General features: G+C 54.7%; 1 protein-coding gene across 1 annotated transcript; it reads left to right on the forward strand.

Annotated features, from left to right (window-relative positions):
- The first annotated feature begins 1,515 nt into the window (after positions 1-1,515).
- On the forward strand, positions 1,516-9,417 carry TOR1AIP2 (torsin 1A interacting protein 2). The gene is made up of 6 exons (XM_082286888.1): positions 1,516-1,648; positions 2,464-2,662; positions 4,310-4,669; positions 4,789-5,103; positions 5,498-5,596; positions 6,477-9,417. Exons 2-6 carry the CDS (start codon positions 2,629-2,631, stop codon positions 7,235-7,237), a joined length of 1,569 nt encoding a protein of 522 aa, XP_082143014.1. The 5' UTR covers positions 1,516-1,648; positions 2,464-2,628; the 3' UTR covers positions 7,238-9,417.
- Positions 9,418-14,721: the final 5,304 nt, after the last annotated feature.

A 14,721-nucleotide genomic window follows, 5' to 3' on the forward strand; every position in this document is an offset into this window, starting at 1 on the left:
GGGCCCTCAGCCCCAAACACCTGCTGTGTTGAAGGGACTGGATGGTTTTAGGGACAGAGGGATAGAAAATACTTGGATTCTCACAAAGCCCTTGTCACCTGCAGCTCCTCTCTGCTGTTCCTTGGCTGTTTCTTACTGATGCAGTTCAAGTCAGGGTGCGAGATTGATGGCAGGCAGGAGCAGGGCCCTCAAGGTGACCTTGGCCTCTGTGGATCAGCCATGCCAACTTTTTCCTTCCTGCTTTTCCATTCTCCTGGTTTTACAGCCTCTGCTGCACCTGGTGAGAGGTTAGTCACGATAAGGGAATGTGCTGAGTCTGCCATGGCCACTGTCCCCTCCCTGGCCCTGCGGGTGATGAGGAAGCCGCTGTCAGAACTAAGGTGCAGCCCTGCCTCGGCTGCGTGCGCTGCGCCCAGCACACCTGGCCTTCTCATCACCCTCCTGACACGAGCAGCATCAGTACTGATACCTGTGCCCATGCTGACAGCCCTGGGTAATGTGGCACACACACTATTGACCCCTCTGATGCTGCCTCTGTGCTCCATGAGCCAGTAAGGGTTCCTCCACACAGCATAAAGGAGTATTTTTTTCTGCCCATTTGAACCCAACCTCTTACCTGTTTTACAGGTGCCTCAGGTACTAGCAGCGGGGGGATTTAGTCAAACTGAAACAAATCAAACATTAGCCAAATGTCCCCCTTCAGCCCTCTGCTTCACAGACTGAGGAGTCTCAGCCACTCAGTGCCTGCTCCTTCCCAGCACCGTTTCAGTTGCCTTTCCTTGTGTTTTGCCTCAGCCATTTGCTGCTGGGCTCCTCTGGGGATGCTGGTGAAAAGGCAGCAAGCTGAGTTCCAGGGGGTTTGCTGTCTCTGTTCTGCAGCTCCTTGTGCTGCTGCCTTCCCCCTGGCATGCTCCATGCTGCTGCTTTCCATGAAATGTGTCCTGCACAGGGGGAATAGGGAAGGGGTTGGAACACACCCATGCCTGTACATGCCACTGTGCAGGCACCACAAGTTAGAACATAATTTTTTGGAAAAGCATTGCCTGAATGAGGCCGGGGGCTGACACACACGCTCTCAGACCTTTTCCCCCGGCTTGCAGTCTCTGGACCACTTCAGGGAACACTGGTAGGCTCTGCGTCCCCTTCCCTCCAGGCTGATGCTGAAGACCGTCCATTTCACATCCTCCCCAGCCTCCCTGCACTGGCAGTGTGACATTTCCACAGTCTGGGCTTTGCTACCTACATGTTTGGGTTGCTTTTCTTGTAGCCCTTTTCCTAAATCAGCTCTCAAAACAGTTCCCCCCTCACTGTGGTTTCCTTATTTCAATCCACAACACTGTTACTGAATACGGGAAGCGCCTGAAGGAAATCGCACAACCACGGAGTTGCAGAAATACAGCCAAAAAAAAAAAAAAAAGGAGTTATTGTTGACTGTGGGAAGGAAAACTACAGCTCCCAGCAGGCTGCCGGGAGCCAGGGAAGGGCAGAGTTCACCGTCACGCTTCCAGCGGAGGCTCCAGGGTGTGTGCTGGTGTCCTGCCCCCGAAGGGCCTCTGAGAAGGAGGGCAAGGGGAAAGGCCAGCGCTGGCCTCCTCTTGCCACCCCTTTGCTTCTGATCGCCGCCCTGACCGGCTCGGAACCTGCCTGGGTAAGCGTCCGACTCCACTTTGTTCTCCTGACTTCCTTCTCCTGCGGGAGCGTCAGCACCGGGAACAGGGAGGGGAGGGACGGGAGCCGGGCGGCGGAGCAGCGACTGCACCGCACACCCCCAAATCGCGTGTGAGAGACAGTGCTGGGAGGCGAGGTGTCCGTCCCCCTGCGCCGAGCAGCTGCTGAGGAGCCTGCGCTGGAGGTTTCGGGCACGGGCCACTCTCCGGCGGGGAAAGTTTCTCGGGAGTTTTTCCATGCCGCCTTAGCTGTGCTTGGGAAAGCCATCGGCTCTCCCGGGTTACACCAGCGAGCCCGGCTCCGGCTGTGCCCTGTCCCAAAGTGCTTTAGCCGGGGGGAATTATCTCTGGAGGGGTGCAGGAGTCGGGCTGCGGCTCCGGGCTCGCAGCCCGGGCACTGCCGGGCCCGCGGGCGGGTTCTGCCGGAGCGCTGCCGGCCCCGCACGCTGGAGGAGCGCTGCGAGGAGCAGGCTCATCGCTCCGTGTCGGCCTGGCTGTGAGGTACCAGCTGCCCAAAGGCACACGGGGCAGCCTGCCGAGCCCCGGACTGCGGGCCTGCCGTCCGGGAGCACGGCGGAGTCCGTCGGGATGAGCAAGCAGTGCCTCACCCCCCTGGCATGTCCCCAGATAAATGCGGCTTGCATTAACCCCTGGACTGACGGGAAGCGAGATAGCTGACAGCCCATGGGCTGAAGGTTCATGGTTATGGATGACATCCGCCCATTTTCACCTTGGGAATCCTGGAGGAGGAGCCTCCTCCGCCGTGAATCACTGCTCCCGTGTTTCTGCTTATCAGGGTTTGGGCGTTGCGTGGAATGCCCCGGCCCAGGACGGGATGGTGTCTGTGAGCGGGGCAGGACTCGGTCAGCCCCTCGAGCAGCAGGGAGATACAGCCCCGTGTGAGCACTGGAGAAAGTGAAACCAAACCGTGCAGAGGCCAGAGCTCCAGGGGAAAAGGAAAATGGAAGAGAATCCAAGCATGGATCTGCCTGGAGGTAAGTGAATCCTACGCTTACTCCATCTGCTAGGAAAATCCCTTTGCTACAAGTTTTCAGCAGTGACATGGGAAACCTGTGCAAAAGAAAAATAAACCAGTAAAAGAATCCCATCTTTTCCAGGCCAAGGAAAGCAAGTTGCCGTCATTTTTTAAAGGGTGAAAGATGAACAAGTTACTTTCAGTTTTAGATTCCTATCTGCAGCAGGTTTAGACTCTGTGTCTGAGATGGCAGCACAAGGAATGTTGAAGAGAGAGATCCAAACTGGAAGAGCTTTCTTCCCTACATCCTGGTGCTTCCCATCCGCAGATGCTTAAATAATAAGCCAGTTTTCCACCAGTTTTTTCTGGGGTTGGAAAAACTCTGGAAGAAGCAGGGCAAGGAGTAGTTTGTGCCCAGCTGGAAATGCAGGATACCTCCAAGTTCCTCATGCTTCGGTTTCTACCGTGTACTTACTTTCTGTGGGAGCCTTGTTATGACTCGTACCTACGAGTGTGTCAGTGATACGGTGATGCCATCACCAGCTCAGGTCTGTCCTAGATAGTCAGAAGTGTTACTGTAATAATCAGCAAAGAATGTAAAAATAATGTTCTGACAAGTGACAAGTGCAGCTTTTTCTCTGTTTCCAAATTAGAAGGGAATTCCTTGCCCTTTTTGTCAGTGTTTATTCTAATTACAGCGTAATCATTTATGTCACTGTAGTGCTTGATCATTCATAAGCAATTTTTCACAAATAGTGCCTGAAATTTGAGCTGCACTTTGGTTCTGTAAGAGTCAGAATATGTCACAAATGCTGTTCAGTCTCAGCATCTCTCTACTGAACCATGCTCCAGTGTTTGTTTCTAATTAAATAGTTGCCATGGCTCCTTGGGAGAGCAGCTCCAGGACAGAAGCAGACAGAGCATGAGCAGAGTTATCGTTTACATTCAGACAGATGTTTGAAGTGCATTGGCATGACTGTACTCAACAACAGCCTTAGGAATTCTTCAAATCCATAGCTATCTGTGAAAACCCCCTATCTATGGAAGGTGTGGTAACATATCCTACCACCTGACAAAGGAATTGCCTGCCCACCCCACCTAGGACATGAGCTGGGATTGAGTTGGCTTTAGCATGGCAGCTGTAAGTGCTGTGGTTTGGATTTGTGGGTTTAGGGAAAAAAATGTTGAAAACAGAGCAGTTTTGGCTATTGCTGAACTGTGCTGGCACAGCATCAAGGCCTTCTGCCTCTGCCCAGCCAATACCCTGGGGTGGGCCGAAGACTGGGCAGGGACCCAAGGTGGGAAAAGGGTTATTGAATACAGGGTAGCATCATGCTCAGCAACAAAAACTAGGGCACAGGAGGAAAGGGAGAAGAGGGTGACTTCCAAGGTGGCCACTGCTGGGAGACTGGCCTGGCATCAGTCTGCTTGTAGAGGTGGTGAGCGACTGCCTTGGCATACTGATTCCCTTCTTCCCTTCACTCAGCTGTCTGGATCTCAGCCCAAGAGTTTTTCTCACTTCTGGTCACTCTGTTCTCTCTCCTTTCTCACTGGAGGTAAATGTTTCTGCAGTGCCAGAACTGGGAGTTCTGTGGGTGGTGGTAAAGCACTGGGCATTCTTGACTCCTGTGTGGCTCACTGGGCTTGTGAACTCTGATCCCAACAGCTGGACCAGCCCAGGGTGAGCTGGGAAGCACAGCAGAGCATCCTGTGCACCAGGAGCCCACCTGGGAAACATCTGAGCACCAGGAACCCACTCGGGAAACACCTGAGCACCAGGAGTCCACCCAGGAAGCACCTGGGCACCAAGTGACAAGCAGGGGGCCTGAGACATCCTGCAAACCAGAGGAGGACTCTTCAGTGTGTGAATCAACTGCTGATGGGGGAGAGACAACACTGTTGGGTTTAGCTGGTCCCACAGTAGAGGAGAAAGCTCCCCAGGAAACTGAAGTATTGCTGGAAGAATCTGACAAGACAAGAGAAGGTGTCTCAGAAAGACCCCTGGATAAAGAGGACTTGGATGAAGGTGAGTCTCTCCCCACCCTTGGGCCTGATAACTTGGGCCTTGGCTTAGAGGAGGCAGAGCAGGAGAAAGAGTTGTTGGTTCTTGGGCTAAAAGGGGTCTGTGAACTTTATTCCCCACAGCTGGGCTGGACCATGGTGATGTGGATGGCAAAGGAGGCAGCCCTGTCCACCAGGAAACATGGGAGCACCAGGAGACAACTGGGCAGTGTGAAAGCCTCCACAGAGCAGAGGAGGATGCTTTGTCAGCAAGCAAGGCACGGAGCTCTGAGAGTGAAATGACACATTTGGATGTGACTGGGGTGGAAGATGTCCCCGGGGGCCTCTTGGCAGAGAAGAGCACCGGTGCCACTCTCCCAGACTGGGAGCCAGAGGCACCCAGAGAGCAAGAAACACAGGAGAGCAGGTCCCAAGGCGAGTTAAGGAAAAGACCAAAAGGTGAGCTGGTGGCTGCACACTGCTGCTCTTCCTCTGTGCCCAGGCCTACACTTCCCATGGGCATTAGAACAGTAGTTGGGTGAGATCTTTAGAAGCCATTGTCACTTTTCTGGAGTCAAGTAGGAAAGAAGATATCAGAAATTAACTGGCTTCTCTCTTTCTCTCTGCTTTGGCTCCTGTCGTGCTTTGAAAGGCATGAAGCCACACTGCACTCTGCATTGGCTTTCTCCTTGCCCAGCCCAAAAGGAGAGAGCCAGGACTCAGGGCAGTATTAACCCAAAGCAGTATTCACTTCTAACTCTTCCCTCAGCTGGGAGCTCCTGCTTTTCTTACTACAGCTCCATTTACCTGTTCCCTCAGCAGTGAGTGGCACATGTCTTTTCTCTTACTGCAGGGGACACAGCCCCAAATCCAGAGACTCGGTCTCGCCTGCAGAATGTCACCACCCAAAACACAGAGCAGGAGAAGGCCAAAGAGTCCCTCCTGTGGAAAGGTGAGGAAAAGAAGCTTCCCTTGCATGTTACTCATCGACCAGAAGGCACTGATCCTCCAGGAGCAAGTAATGAAGCACATTTAATTAAATTACTCTTCTCTCTCGGGACCTTTCACAGCGTCTTCTGAGGGTTTGAAAGAAAAAAACATTCCCTTAAATACAGGCTCAGTTTGAGCCTATGGTAGCAGCTTTCCCTCCAGCTCTTCAGCCTCAAAAGCTGGCAAATTTTGTTAATCATGCTGTGAGTGCCCTGGGATGTCCTGGGAGGTCTGGGGAGCTACTGTGCTGATTATTACAGCCCTCCCCAGCCCTGCTCTGTCATGGGGCTCTAAGCAGGGGCAGTGATGCTGATCTGCATCACACACTTCTCCTGTTACCAAGAGACCCTGCTTTGTCATGGAGAGGGACACAAGCCATTGTGTCTGGACCTTGCTGCCTTGTGTTTTCTGAGCAGAAGCACAGTGGCCTTTGTTCGCTCATAGCGTGGAGGAGGGCAGCGAACGCAGCACTTTACCTGGGTCAGACACCTCCACAAGTGGTGCTGTGAACAGCCACAAACCCTAAAGAAAACAGAGGAGGAGGAAAGAGAAGAAAGCTAGTGGGCAGCTGCAATTCCCTCAGGAAGTTTTGCACAAAGCTGTAGCCTTGCCCTCATCCCTGGAGCTGCAGCCCCCTCGCCTGGTGTATTGGAGTGGGAGTCTCACAACACAGAGCCAGCGACCCCTTCGCCTTTCCTGGCCAACCTGCTCCACTTCCCTGGTGCAGGGGGGAAGGTCTGAGAGGGGAAAAAGAGCCATTGTAGCTACCTTCCAGCGTGTCACTGCAGGTCACTCGGGACTGACTCCCGTTCCCCGTCTCATGTCTCTCCCCTGTTGAACAGGGCTCGTCGTCGTGGGCCTCGCAGTGCTCGGCTTCTGCATATTCTGCTTCGGCAGCCCGACCTCCAGCTCCCAGCAGCCCCGCAAGAACCCCGCGGTGGAGGCCTTCCTGTCCCAGTTCGACCAGCTGCAGCACAGGTTTCCGGGCCAGAGCCCCCACCTGTGGCTTCGTGGGCGCAAGTTCCTGCAGAAGCACCTGAACGCGTCCCAGCACACGCAGCCGGCCATCATCATCCTCGCGGCCGCCCGCAGGGGCGAGTGGACCCTGCGGTGCCTCAGCGCCCGCGTGGCCGACTCCTACTCGGCCGCGCTGCACGGCAGCACGGTGCACATCGACGGCGGCGACAAGGCCGGGCTGCACAGCGACCGCGCCAAGCTGGAGCTGGACTCGGAGCTGAGCTCGGCGTTCCAGGCCGGGGGCCGGGCCGCGGTCATTCACCGCTTCGAGCTGCTGCCCGCGGGGGCCACCCTCATCTTCTACAAGTACTGCGACCACGAGAGCGCCGCCTTCAAGGACGTGGCCCTGCTGCTGACGGTGCTGCTGGAGGAGGACGTGCTGGAGAGCCAAATCAGCCTCCGGCAGGTGGAGGAGAGGGTCCGTGACTTCCTCTGGGCCAAGTTCACCAGCACCAGGACCCCCAGCTCCCACGACCACATGGACTCTGACAAGCTGAGCGGGCTGTGGAGCCGCATCTCGCACCTGGTCCTACCCATCCACCCGGTGCAGACCATCGAGGAGGGGGGCTGCTCTGCCAAAGCCTAGGGACAAAGGTGGCCAGAGCCCCGAGGAGGGTTGGGATGATGGTCCTGGCTGGCTCTGGTACCGGCAGAGGCACAACCGGTGTTAATTCTCTTCAGTTTGTTCCTTGTAGATTGCTGGGAAGAGTTTGACAGGCACAAGTTGATCCAGGCCCTTTGGGCAGCTGAGTCCTGGAGGCAACACTCACGCTTCCTTCTGGCAAAGGGGAAGAGGGGGTATTTTAGACTGCTGCTTGCACAGGAGAACATCGAGGTGTAGGGAGGCAGGAGGGAAAACAGGACCTTGCAGGTAGCGTTTCTATCGAGATACAGACAAATAATGTACACAATCATTATGACAGAAAGAGACTGTGATTCAGCAGCTCTTTCATCTCTTCTGCCCCTCAGCTTGCTTAAGTTGCGTACATCAGCCTCACAATATACTTTATCCAGGGAGCTGCTAGAACACAGAAAGGTCAAATTCCTCAAAGCCCAACATTTTGAAGGCATGCTTCAAAAAGAAAAGCGGTTTGCCAGTCAAGGGTTTGACCAGTCAGCCCCGATAGAGTCCCACTTGCACAGCCTGATTGACCCCAGGCAAAGCCCAGATCCTGAAACAAACCTGCAATTCAGAGATCCCCTAAACATCAATTTTGAGAAATTCCAGGTTGTCAGCACTTGAACACTACGCTCATGGCGGGGATCCCATGAGGGGATCCCGTGTGCCAGAGAACAAGCTCCAGAACCAGAGAGCAACAAAAAAGTTGCTGTCATCCTGATAGTGTGAAGCCTCAAGGGATTACACAGGAAAAAAAAATTAATAATACAATGTAACTTAATGCTACATCTTTCTAAAAAACGTCCGTTCAGTCCCTTTGGTACACAAAGGCTGTGACTCTCTCCTTGGGCCGATGCTTTCGTCCCACACGACAGATTGTTCTTCCCCTGGATCCCTGATCTGTGTGCAGGGCTGGAGGCTGCCTGCCAGCCCCTCCCCAGGTGATTTCTATTGATGAATGTAGATGTTAATGCTGATATTTCAAACCATGTAGGGTGGCACACCAGGTCCTTGCCCTCCAAGGGTACATTTGCCTCCCTGCCGGGCTCATGGAGCTCTGGCATCTGCCAAAGCAAGTAGGAGCAGAGCTGGGTTAGCTGGTGAAGACAAAATCTCTGCCATTAACACTAAAAATCCTTGACAAAGGTTAGCTTCTTACCGTGCCTCCTTCTCTGCATCCTAGGAAGAGAAATCAAAGTCCTGGAAACACTGTGGTTCCCCTGCACACTGTTTCTGCAGGTGCTGTGGGGCAGAGCAGCCAGCTCAGGAACACCTGGAGAGCAGGTGCAGGTTACAGCATTTATTATAAGCCCACAGGCAGCCCCAGTGCCAGCCCCGTGTGCCTGTGCAGACGGAGCAGCTGTAGCTGATCATGGCTCATTTCCACAGAGCAGCACAGACCGAGGCCTCGCAGAGCTGGGCTCTGTATCCAAACAAGACCAAATCCACACCATCACAGTGTTTTTTAGGAGCTGCACATCTGTTCTGTGCTCCTTACAGCAACTGGACCCTGCTGTTGCATGGGTCTCCTGCCAACAGTGCCTTGCTGATCTGCCCCACCAATGGCTCGGGGAGGCGCAGCCCTGCACCCTAAAACCACAGCCCGTCTCCTCCTTCCCCCTGCCGTGTGCCTTGACCCATCTCAGGAGATCAGTGGCCCTTAACTTGGAGGGGGAACAAAACAAAGGAAGAGGGAGGGTTATTTGTCCGTGTTCTGGCCAAAGAACAGACTTTTTGGTTGGATGGGGACGTGAAGACGAGACCACAGGGCTTTTAACTTTGATAAACGCTGGGCTAAATGTGAGAACTGCCTGCTGGAGCCCAGGGCACAGTGTGGTACAAGATACAGGCTGCTTCCTCCTCTCCCTCTCCTCTCCTGCTGGACGCTACTGTGGTGAGAGAAAACACTATCCTGCTCTGCACGGTTCAGTGTGGGTGTTGATGTAAGAACCAGCAGAGCACTCCTCGTGCTGTGCCAATATTCTGGTGGCAGTCTGGATTCTGATGTTCTCTCTCTCTGTTTTGCACGCTGTGTTTGCAGTGCACTGCCCAGGTCTGCAAAGGCAGCTCGCCCTCGCTGAAAGCGTCACCCACCTGAGCTCTTCCAATACGGAGATGTTTTCATGGCCTTTTAAAGACAAAGTATCTGCTTGCTTCTGAAACAGGACTTCTATTTAAAAATAAATGATGAGATTGTGAAAGAAGCCAGCAAAGTGAGGCTGGAGTCTTACTGTATTACATTCCTTTTTCTTAGCTATTTTCATTAAGCTGAAGAGATCATTGTATTGGACAAAGTTTTATCTAGGTCAGGGCTGTAGCTGTGCAAACAAAGTGAATATTTTCTTTTCCTGGAAAAAAACTAAACATTTTTCCCTGTTGTTTGGGGCAAATATTTGCAGCTTTTTCAACTGAGGCAAAATTAAAAACAAAGCCCCAAAGAGCTGCTGGATTCAACCCCCAGGCTGAAATACACTGGGGTTTGCATAATACTTAATAAATGAAACTGAAATCCACTGACAACTGAAATGTTTTAGAAATACAAAAAGCAAATATTTCTCATTTCAACAGATTGGTTCCACTTGATATTCCACCACTGCAGCACACACAAAGGTTTACTTTTGTGATGAATTATTTTGCCCAGCTCTAGCCTAAACAGAGAGAGGGCTGGGAAAAAAAAGAGGATTTACCCTATTAGTTTGGATTTTCTTCAGTCCCCTGACAACAATACTCGTAACATTGGCACCTGCCTTCACATAGATGTTAATGTGATTGATTGCCAGAAGTAAACATCACTCATCTCCTGTTGTCTAATGCCAGAGGACAAGATTTGGTCCTACCCCAAAGATTTACATGAAAATCCAGTGTCCCCAGGTGCAGCGATGCTGCGAAAACCAGGCTGCTTTTTAAAGTCTTGCCCACGAATCCGAAAACGAGGGAATAAACTCAGGGGCAGAAAGGTGTGCTGGTGGTTTTCCCCTGGATAATGTGCTCACCATGATCTGTGCTGGTGAATAGCATCATCATCCCTGTACCTGCTCCAAAACCAGGCTGAGCTGGTGCCTGCGGCCGAGGAGAAGCAGGACCCCCGGCAAGGTTTCTCCCAGACAGGGATTCCAGTTCCCTTCTTCCCAGACTGTGAGTCGATTCCCTGGGGCACAGGCACAGCAGCTGCAGAGCCCTGGTGGGGGACACCACTGGGTGACACTATTAATGCACCCCCCTTCCCAGTTCTCCCTCTTTTCTAAGTCCCAATCTCTGTGGCAGCGGCTCTGCAGGGAAGGATGTGTGGCCGCAAGGTGCTCAACAGTCCCAAAAATCACCTTGAAAATCACACAGGAGCACAACTGAGGGGCAAAACCAGTCCTGGGAGGCCAGCCTGGACTGCTCCACCACAAAATTAGTGCTGTTTATCCCTGTGAATGTGCTGCTGTCCTGCAAGCCGATGGAACTTTGTCATCCTCAGCCTGTAAAGCAGAGTGGCCCAGGCAGTGCTGCCCAGGCGTGGCACCCCGTACTGCCTGCAGCATCCCTGACCCTGGGACAGGTACATTCCTGCCACATCTCTTCTCACCTTTTTGCACCAGCACGGGATGGAGCTGGAAGAAGGCAGGGCACAAGGAGGAGGAGTGAACCCAGTGCAGCCACATCTCTCCTGTTGAGCTTTAACCTCTGTGAGCTCATCTGCAGCTTAACCCTCCTGCAGCTCCATGCACAGGCTCGGCTGCCACAGGGCTGCTCCCTCGGGGGCCGCATTTTGGCCTACAAAACCTCCATTGTAATTGAGATTTGCAGATATTGGGAGCTCAAATCTGTTTTTATTTCCCACCTTCGAAACTGCAGGGGAAGCAGCCGTACAATGAACCACACAAAGGAGCTCGGCCTCACCCTGTGGGATGTGGATCCGAGAGCCTGCGATGAAAAGGCTCAAAGAATGCAGCTTAAAAGTGTGCTCCCCACAGAGGGAGGGGGCTGAGCCGTGGCAGGCATCCCGCCGGCCTCTCGCTGCTGTAGCTGGGCTGTGCAGTTGTGCTGAGGCTGAGGAGAGGCTCTGCTGATCCCTCGGGAGGGCACTCCAGAGCTGAGGATCCTCTCGGAGCCGGAGCAGAGGCATCAGGAGAGTGGGATGGAAACCGCCTCCCCACAGCACACAGTCCAGGTCTGCTCCAGCCTCTGCCCCAGCAGCCCAGGGACCGCTCAGACACCTCTGGGAAACGAAAACCAGCACGTGGCAATGTCCACGGAGGAGCAGACCTGGCCTCTTCCCACAGTGACAGCTTGAGCTGAAGGAAGCCCCTGTTCTCTGCGTTAGCAGAGCTGAACCCTTAGGGCTGCTCAGAGCAGGAGAAAGAAGCATCAGCCACAGCCCTGGGCAGAGCTTGTGCCTGCAGAGTGCCTGGACCACCAGGTTCCTCCTCCCAGGGAGGGAAAAGTCCAACTGTTTCTGCTCCCAGGGCCAGGAGGGGCATCTGTTCAGGGACAAGCACCAGGCTCCTCCAGCAGGCGGTCAGCAGAAGGAACACACAGAGAGAGAAATAAAGAGGTGTCTACAGACCTCTCCCCACCAGGCCAGTCTCACATGCGTTTTTCTAAACTCTCAACCAGTGTAATTATGATCCCAAGACTTTCCCCATGAGAAGGCAGCTGTGACAAATGAGTTGTGAGCAGAACAAATCCCTTCAGGTCACATCTGAGGATGGTGCTCTCCAGCCCTGCAGGACCTGATGCAACAGCAGCCACAAACACCGCTCCTCCTTTCCAGAGGCAATACGCTGTGATTCCCTTCCTGACTGTGTTTGGAAGATTTTTTGAGAAACTATTGGCTGATGGAACCAAATTCAATGAAACAAGAGGCTGAAATAATCCCAGGCAACTTCCAGAGGGCAGGGGATGAGTGTGAATCAGTCCCTTGTGTCCGAGAACAGGACGGGCATCCTACAATGGAAAGCACTGGCTATGGAGAGAACGTTGGGATGAAACCGTGGGTGCTAGTGCAGGGGAGATCCTCAACCTGGTGAGCCCTTTAAACCTTGCCTGGTGGCAGCACAGACCTGCTTTCTGTTAACAGGACACATGGAACTGGGAAGCAACTGAGGAGAAGCCCCCTGTAATGGTAGAGCTGAATGCAAAACCACAACGGGCTGCTGCACGTGCCGGGCTCAGTCTACGCACACGTAACAGATCCCACAGCAGAACCAGCTGGCCCAGTCAGAAAGTGGCAGCTTTACTTTATGGTCTGAATAAAGACAGTAGGGGGGGAAAAAAAAGAATTGGGAGAAGTGGATTGGAAATTATTAGGAGACTGGAAGTAAGCTGTGGTGGCTTTGTTAACAAGATTTAAAATGCATGAATCAGTTGAGCAATACTATCAAACCTTCCCATACACTGGTTACTGTGGGGGTGTCTCAAGGCTGCAAGGGAACCTTTATCTCCCTTATCCTTGTTCCCATGCTGACTGAGAGTATTCAAAACCTCCTCGACACCTTGAGGAAACAACCACGCTGCCTAAACTTAGGATGTGAAATGACAAGCAGCATTTGAAATGCTGTCTTTCTGCGTTCCACACTGCTCTTGTGTCACCCCTGTGAGCACAGGAGGCTCAGGAGTGATGAAAGGGGATGAAAGCAGGACTAGCAAGAAGGGTCAGGAGAGAGGGAGCACAGAGGGGCCCTGGAGGGGAGAGCATCGGAGGCCACCTGGATTTGCCCCGTCACGCTCCCTCGGAGCCTCACATGCAGATCCCCCTCTCCAAATCCTCTGTGCTGCACCGCCTGCTTCTGCCTGCCAGGGCTCCTGCTCGGACACTGCTTTTGAGAGGGGCTGAAGAAGATCAGATGCACTGAAACTCGCTCAGCTGGAGCCAGCCAGCCAGCCCCCCTTTTCTTCTTCGGCACAGCCTCTCCCCCATCTCCGTGCCTCCCCCCAGCTTGGCTTATCTGCGGGGCCGGAGCTGGCTCCGCAGCAACATTACCCGGGACTGCAGCAGGGCAGGACAGCCGGGAGTCGACTAAAGCTTTTCTCCCCTCCCTGCTTTTGCAGGCACAGCCGTGTTCTTTATCAGTGCTTCTCAGCCTCATTTTCTCCAGCTGGGTCAGAAGCAGATCGCCCCCTCCTCCCCTTGCCCCTCCCTGCCAGCGAACAGCTTTGATCAGGAGTCCCCAGTCGTCCCCCCTTGCTGACATCCCTGTCCTTCCTCTCCCCTCCCTCCACCTTAAGGCTGAAACCCTCGGTGAGGGAGCGATGAGGACACGGGTCCGCTCCCCACACCGGTTCCAGCACATCTGGCAGGCAGGAGCCGCTGCTGCCCGCCCCGGGCCGGGGACACCGGACGCCGTTTTTGCACAGCCGGTGTCCGTGGATCGCAGCGGGCAGCTCCCGGAGGGCCGAGCTGTGCCAGCATGGATACGGGCAGCATCTTGCCAAAAGCTGCCTGCTGGCCGCCAGCACAGCAAGGGGCAACCCAGAAAGGAGGAGCAAGAGACCTTAGAGCCTCCTCCAGCGCCTAAAGGGGCTCCGAGAGAGCTGGAGAGGGATGTTTTGTTAAGGGCACGGAGTGACAGGACAAGGGGGAATGGCGTGAAACTGCCAGAGGGCGGGGTTAGATGGGGTATCGAAGGAATTCTCCCCTGTGAGGGTGCTGAGGCCCTGGCACAGGGTGCCCAGGGAAATTTTGGCTGTCCCAGCCCTGGAAGTGTTCAAGGCCAGGTTGGATGGAGCTTGGAGCAACCTGGGATAGTGGAAGGTGTCCGGGAGTTGGAACTAAATGATCTTTAAAGTACCTTCCAACCCAAATCATCCTAGGATTTTGTGATTCAACCACCACCCCAGCAAGAGCAGCTCCCCCTTTTCCTGGGGGGTGCTGTGCTCTGACCCAGCGGCTCCAGCCCGGGCAGAGGGATGCCCTGAGAAGCAGAGCTTGCCTACAGAGGGCAGGAAGGAGGAATCGGGCAGCAAAAGGGTTTTGTGCGGGGGGGAGACGACCGGAGGGCTCCGCTCGGGAGCGCGGGTGGCTCCGCAGGGACCTCTCGGTGCCGGGGCCTCTGCGGGGGCTCGGGAGGAGTCGCACGGAGCGGCGAGAGAGCTGCGAGCCCCGGGCGCGGCGGCAGCAGGGCGGTGCGAGGGGCAGGCGGGGCGCGGCGGGGCCCGCGGAGCGCCCGGCCCCCATCCCATCCCATCCCATCCCATCCCATCCCATCCCATCCCATCCCATCCCATCCCATCCCATCCCATCCCATCCCATCCCATCCCATCCCATCCCATCCCACCCCATCCCGCCGTCCCTCCCCCGCCGAGCGGCCGCTCCGCGGGTCGCCGCCCGCCGCCCGGCAGGTTGTAAAGTCATTAACTCCCCCAGCCATGCCGGGCCGCGCTCCGCGGGCCCCGCCGCGCCCGCCGCCGCCGCTGGTGGGCCCGAGCCGCCTCCTCCTCCGCGGCAGCGGCAGCAGCAGCGCGGC

Source organism: Coloeus monedula (genome assembly GCF_965178545.1).
Source record: "Coloeus monedula genome assembly, chromosome: 9".
NCBI classification, from domain to species: domain Eukaryota; kingdom Metazoa; phylum Chordata; class Aves; order Passeriformes; family Corvidae; genus Coloeus; species Coloeus monedula.

Coding starts and splice junctions, on each gene's coding strand:
- TOR1AIP2 (XM_082286888.1), top strand. CDS start 2,629: ATGGAAGAGAATCCAAGCATGGATCTGCCTGGAG. Junction 2,663..4,309: donor AAGCATGGATCTGCCTGGAG/GTAAGTGAATCC, acceptor TGATCCCAACAG/CTGGACCAGCCCAGGGTGAG. Junction 5,597..6,476: donor AGAGTCCCTCCTGTGGAAAG/GTGAGGAAAAGA, acceptor CCTGTTGAACAG/GGCTCGTCGTCGTGGGCCTC.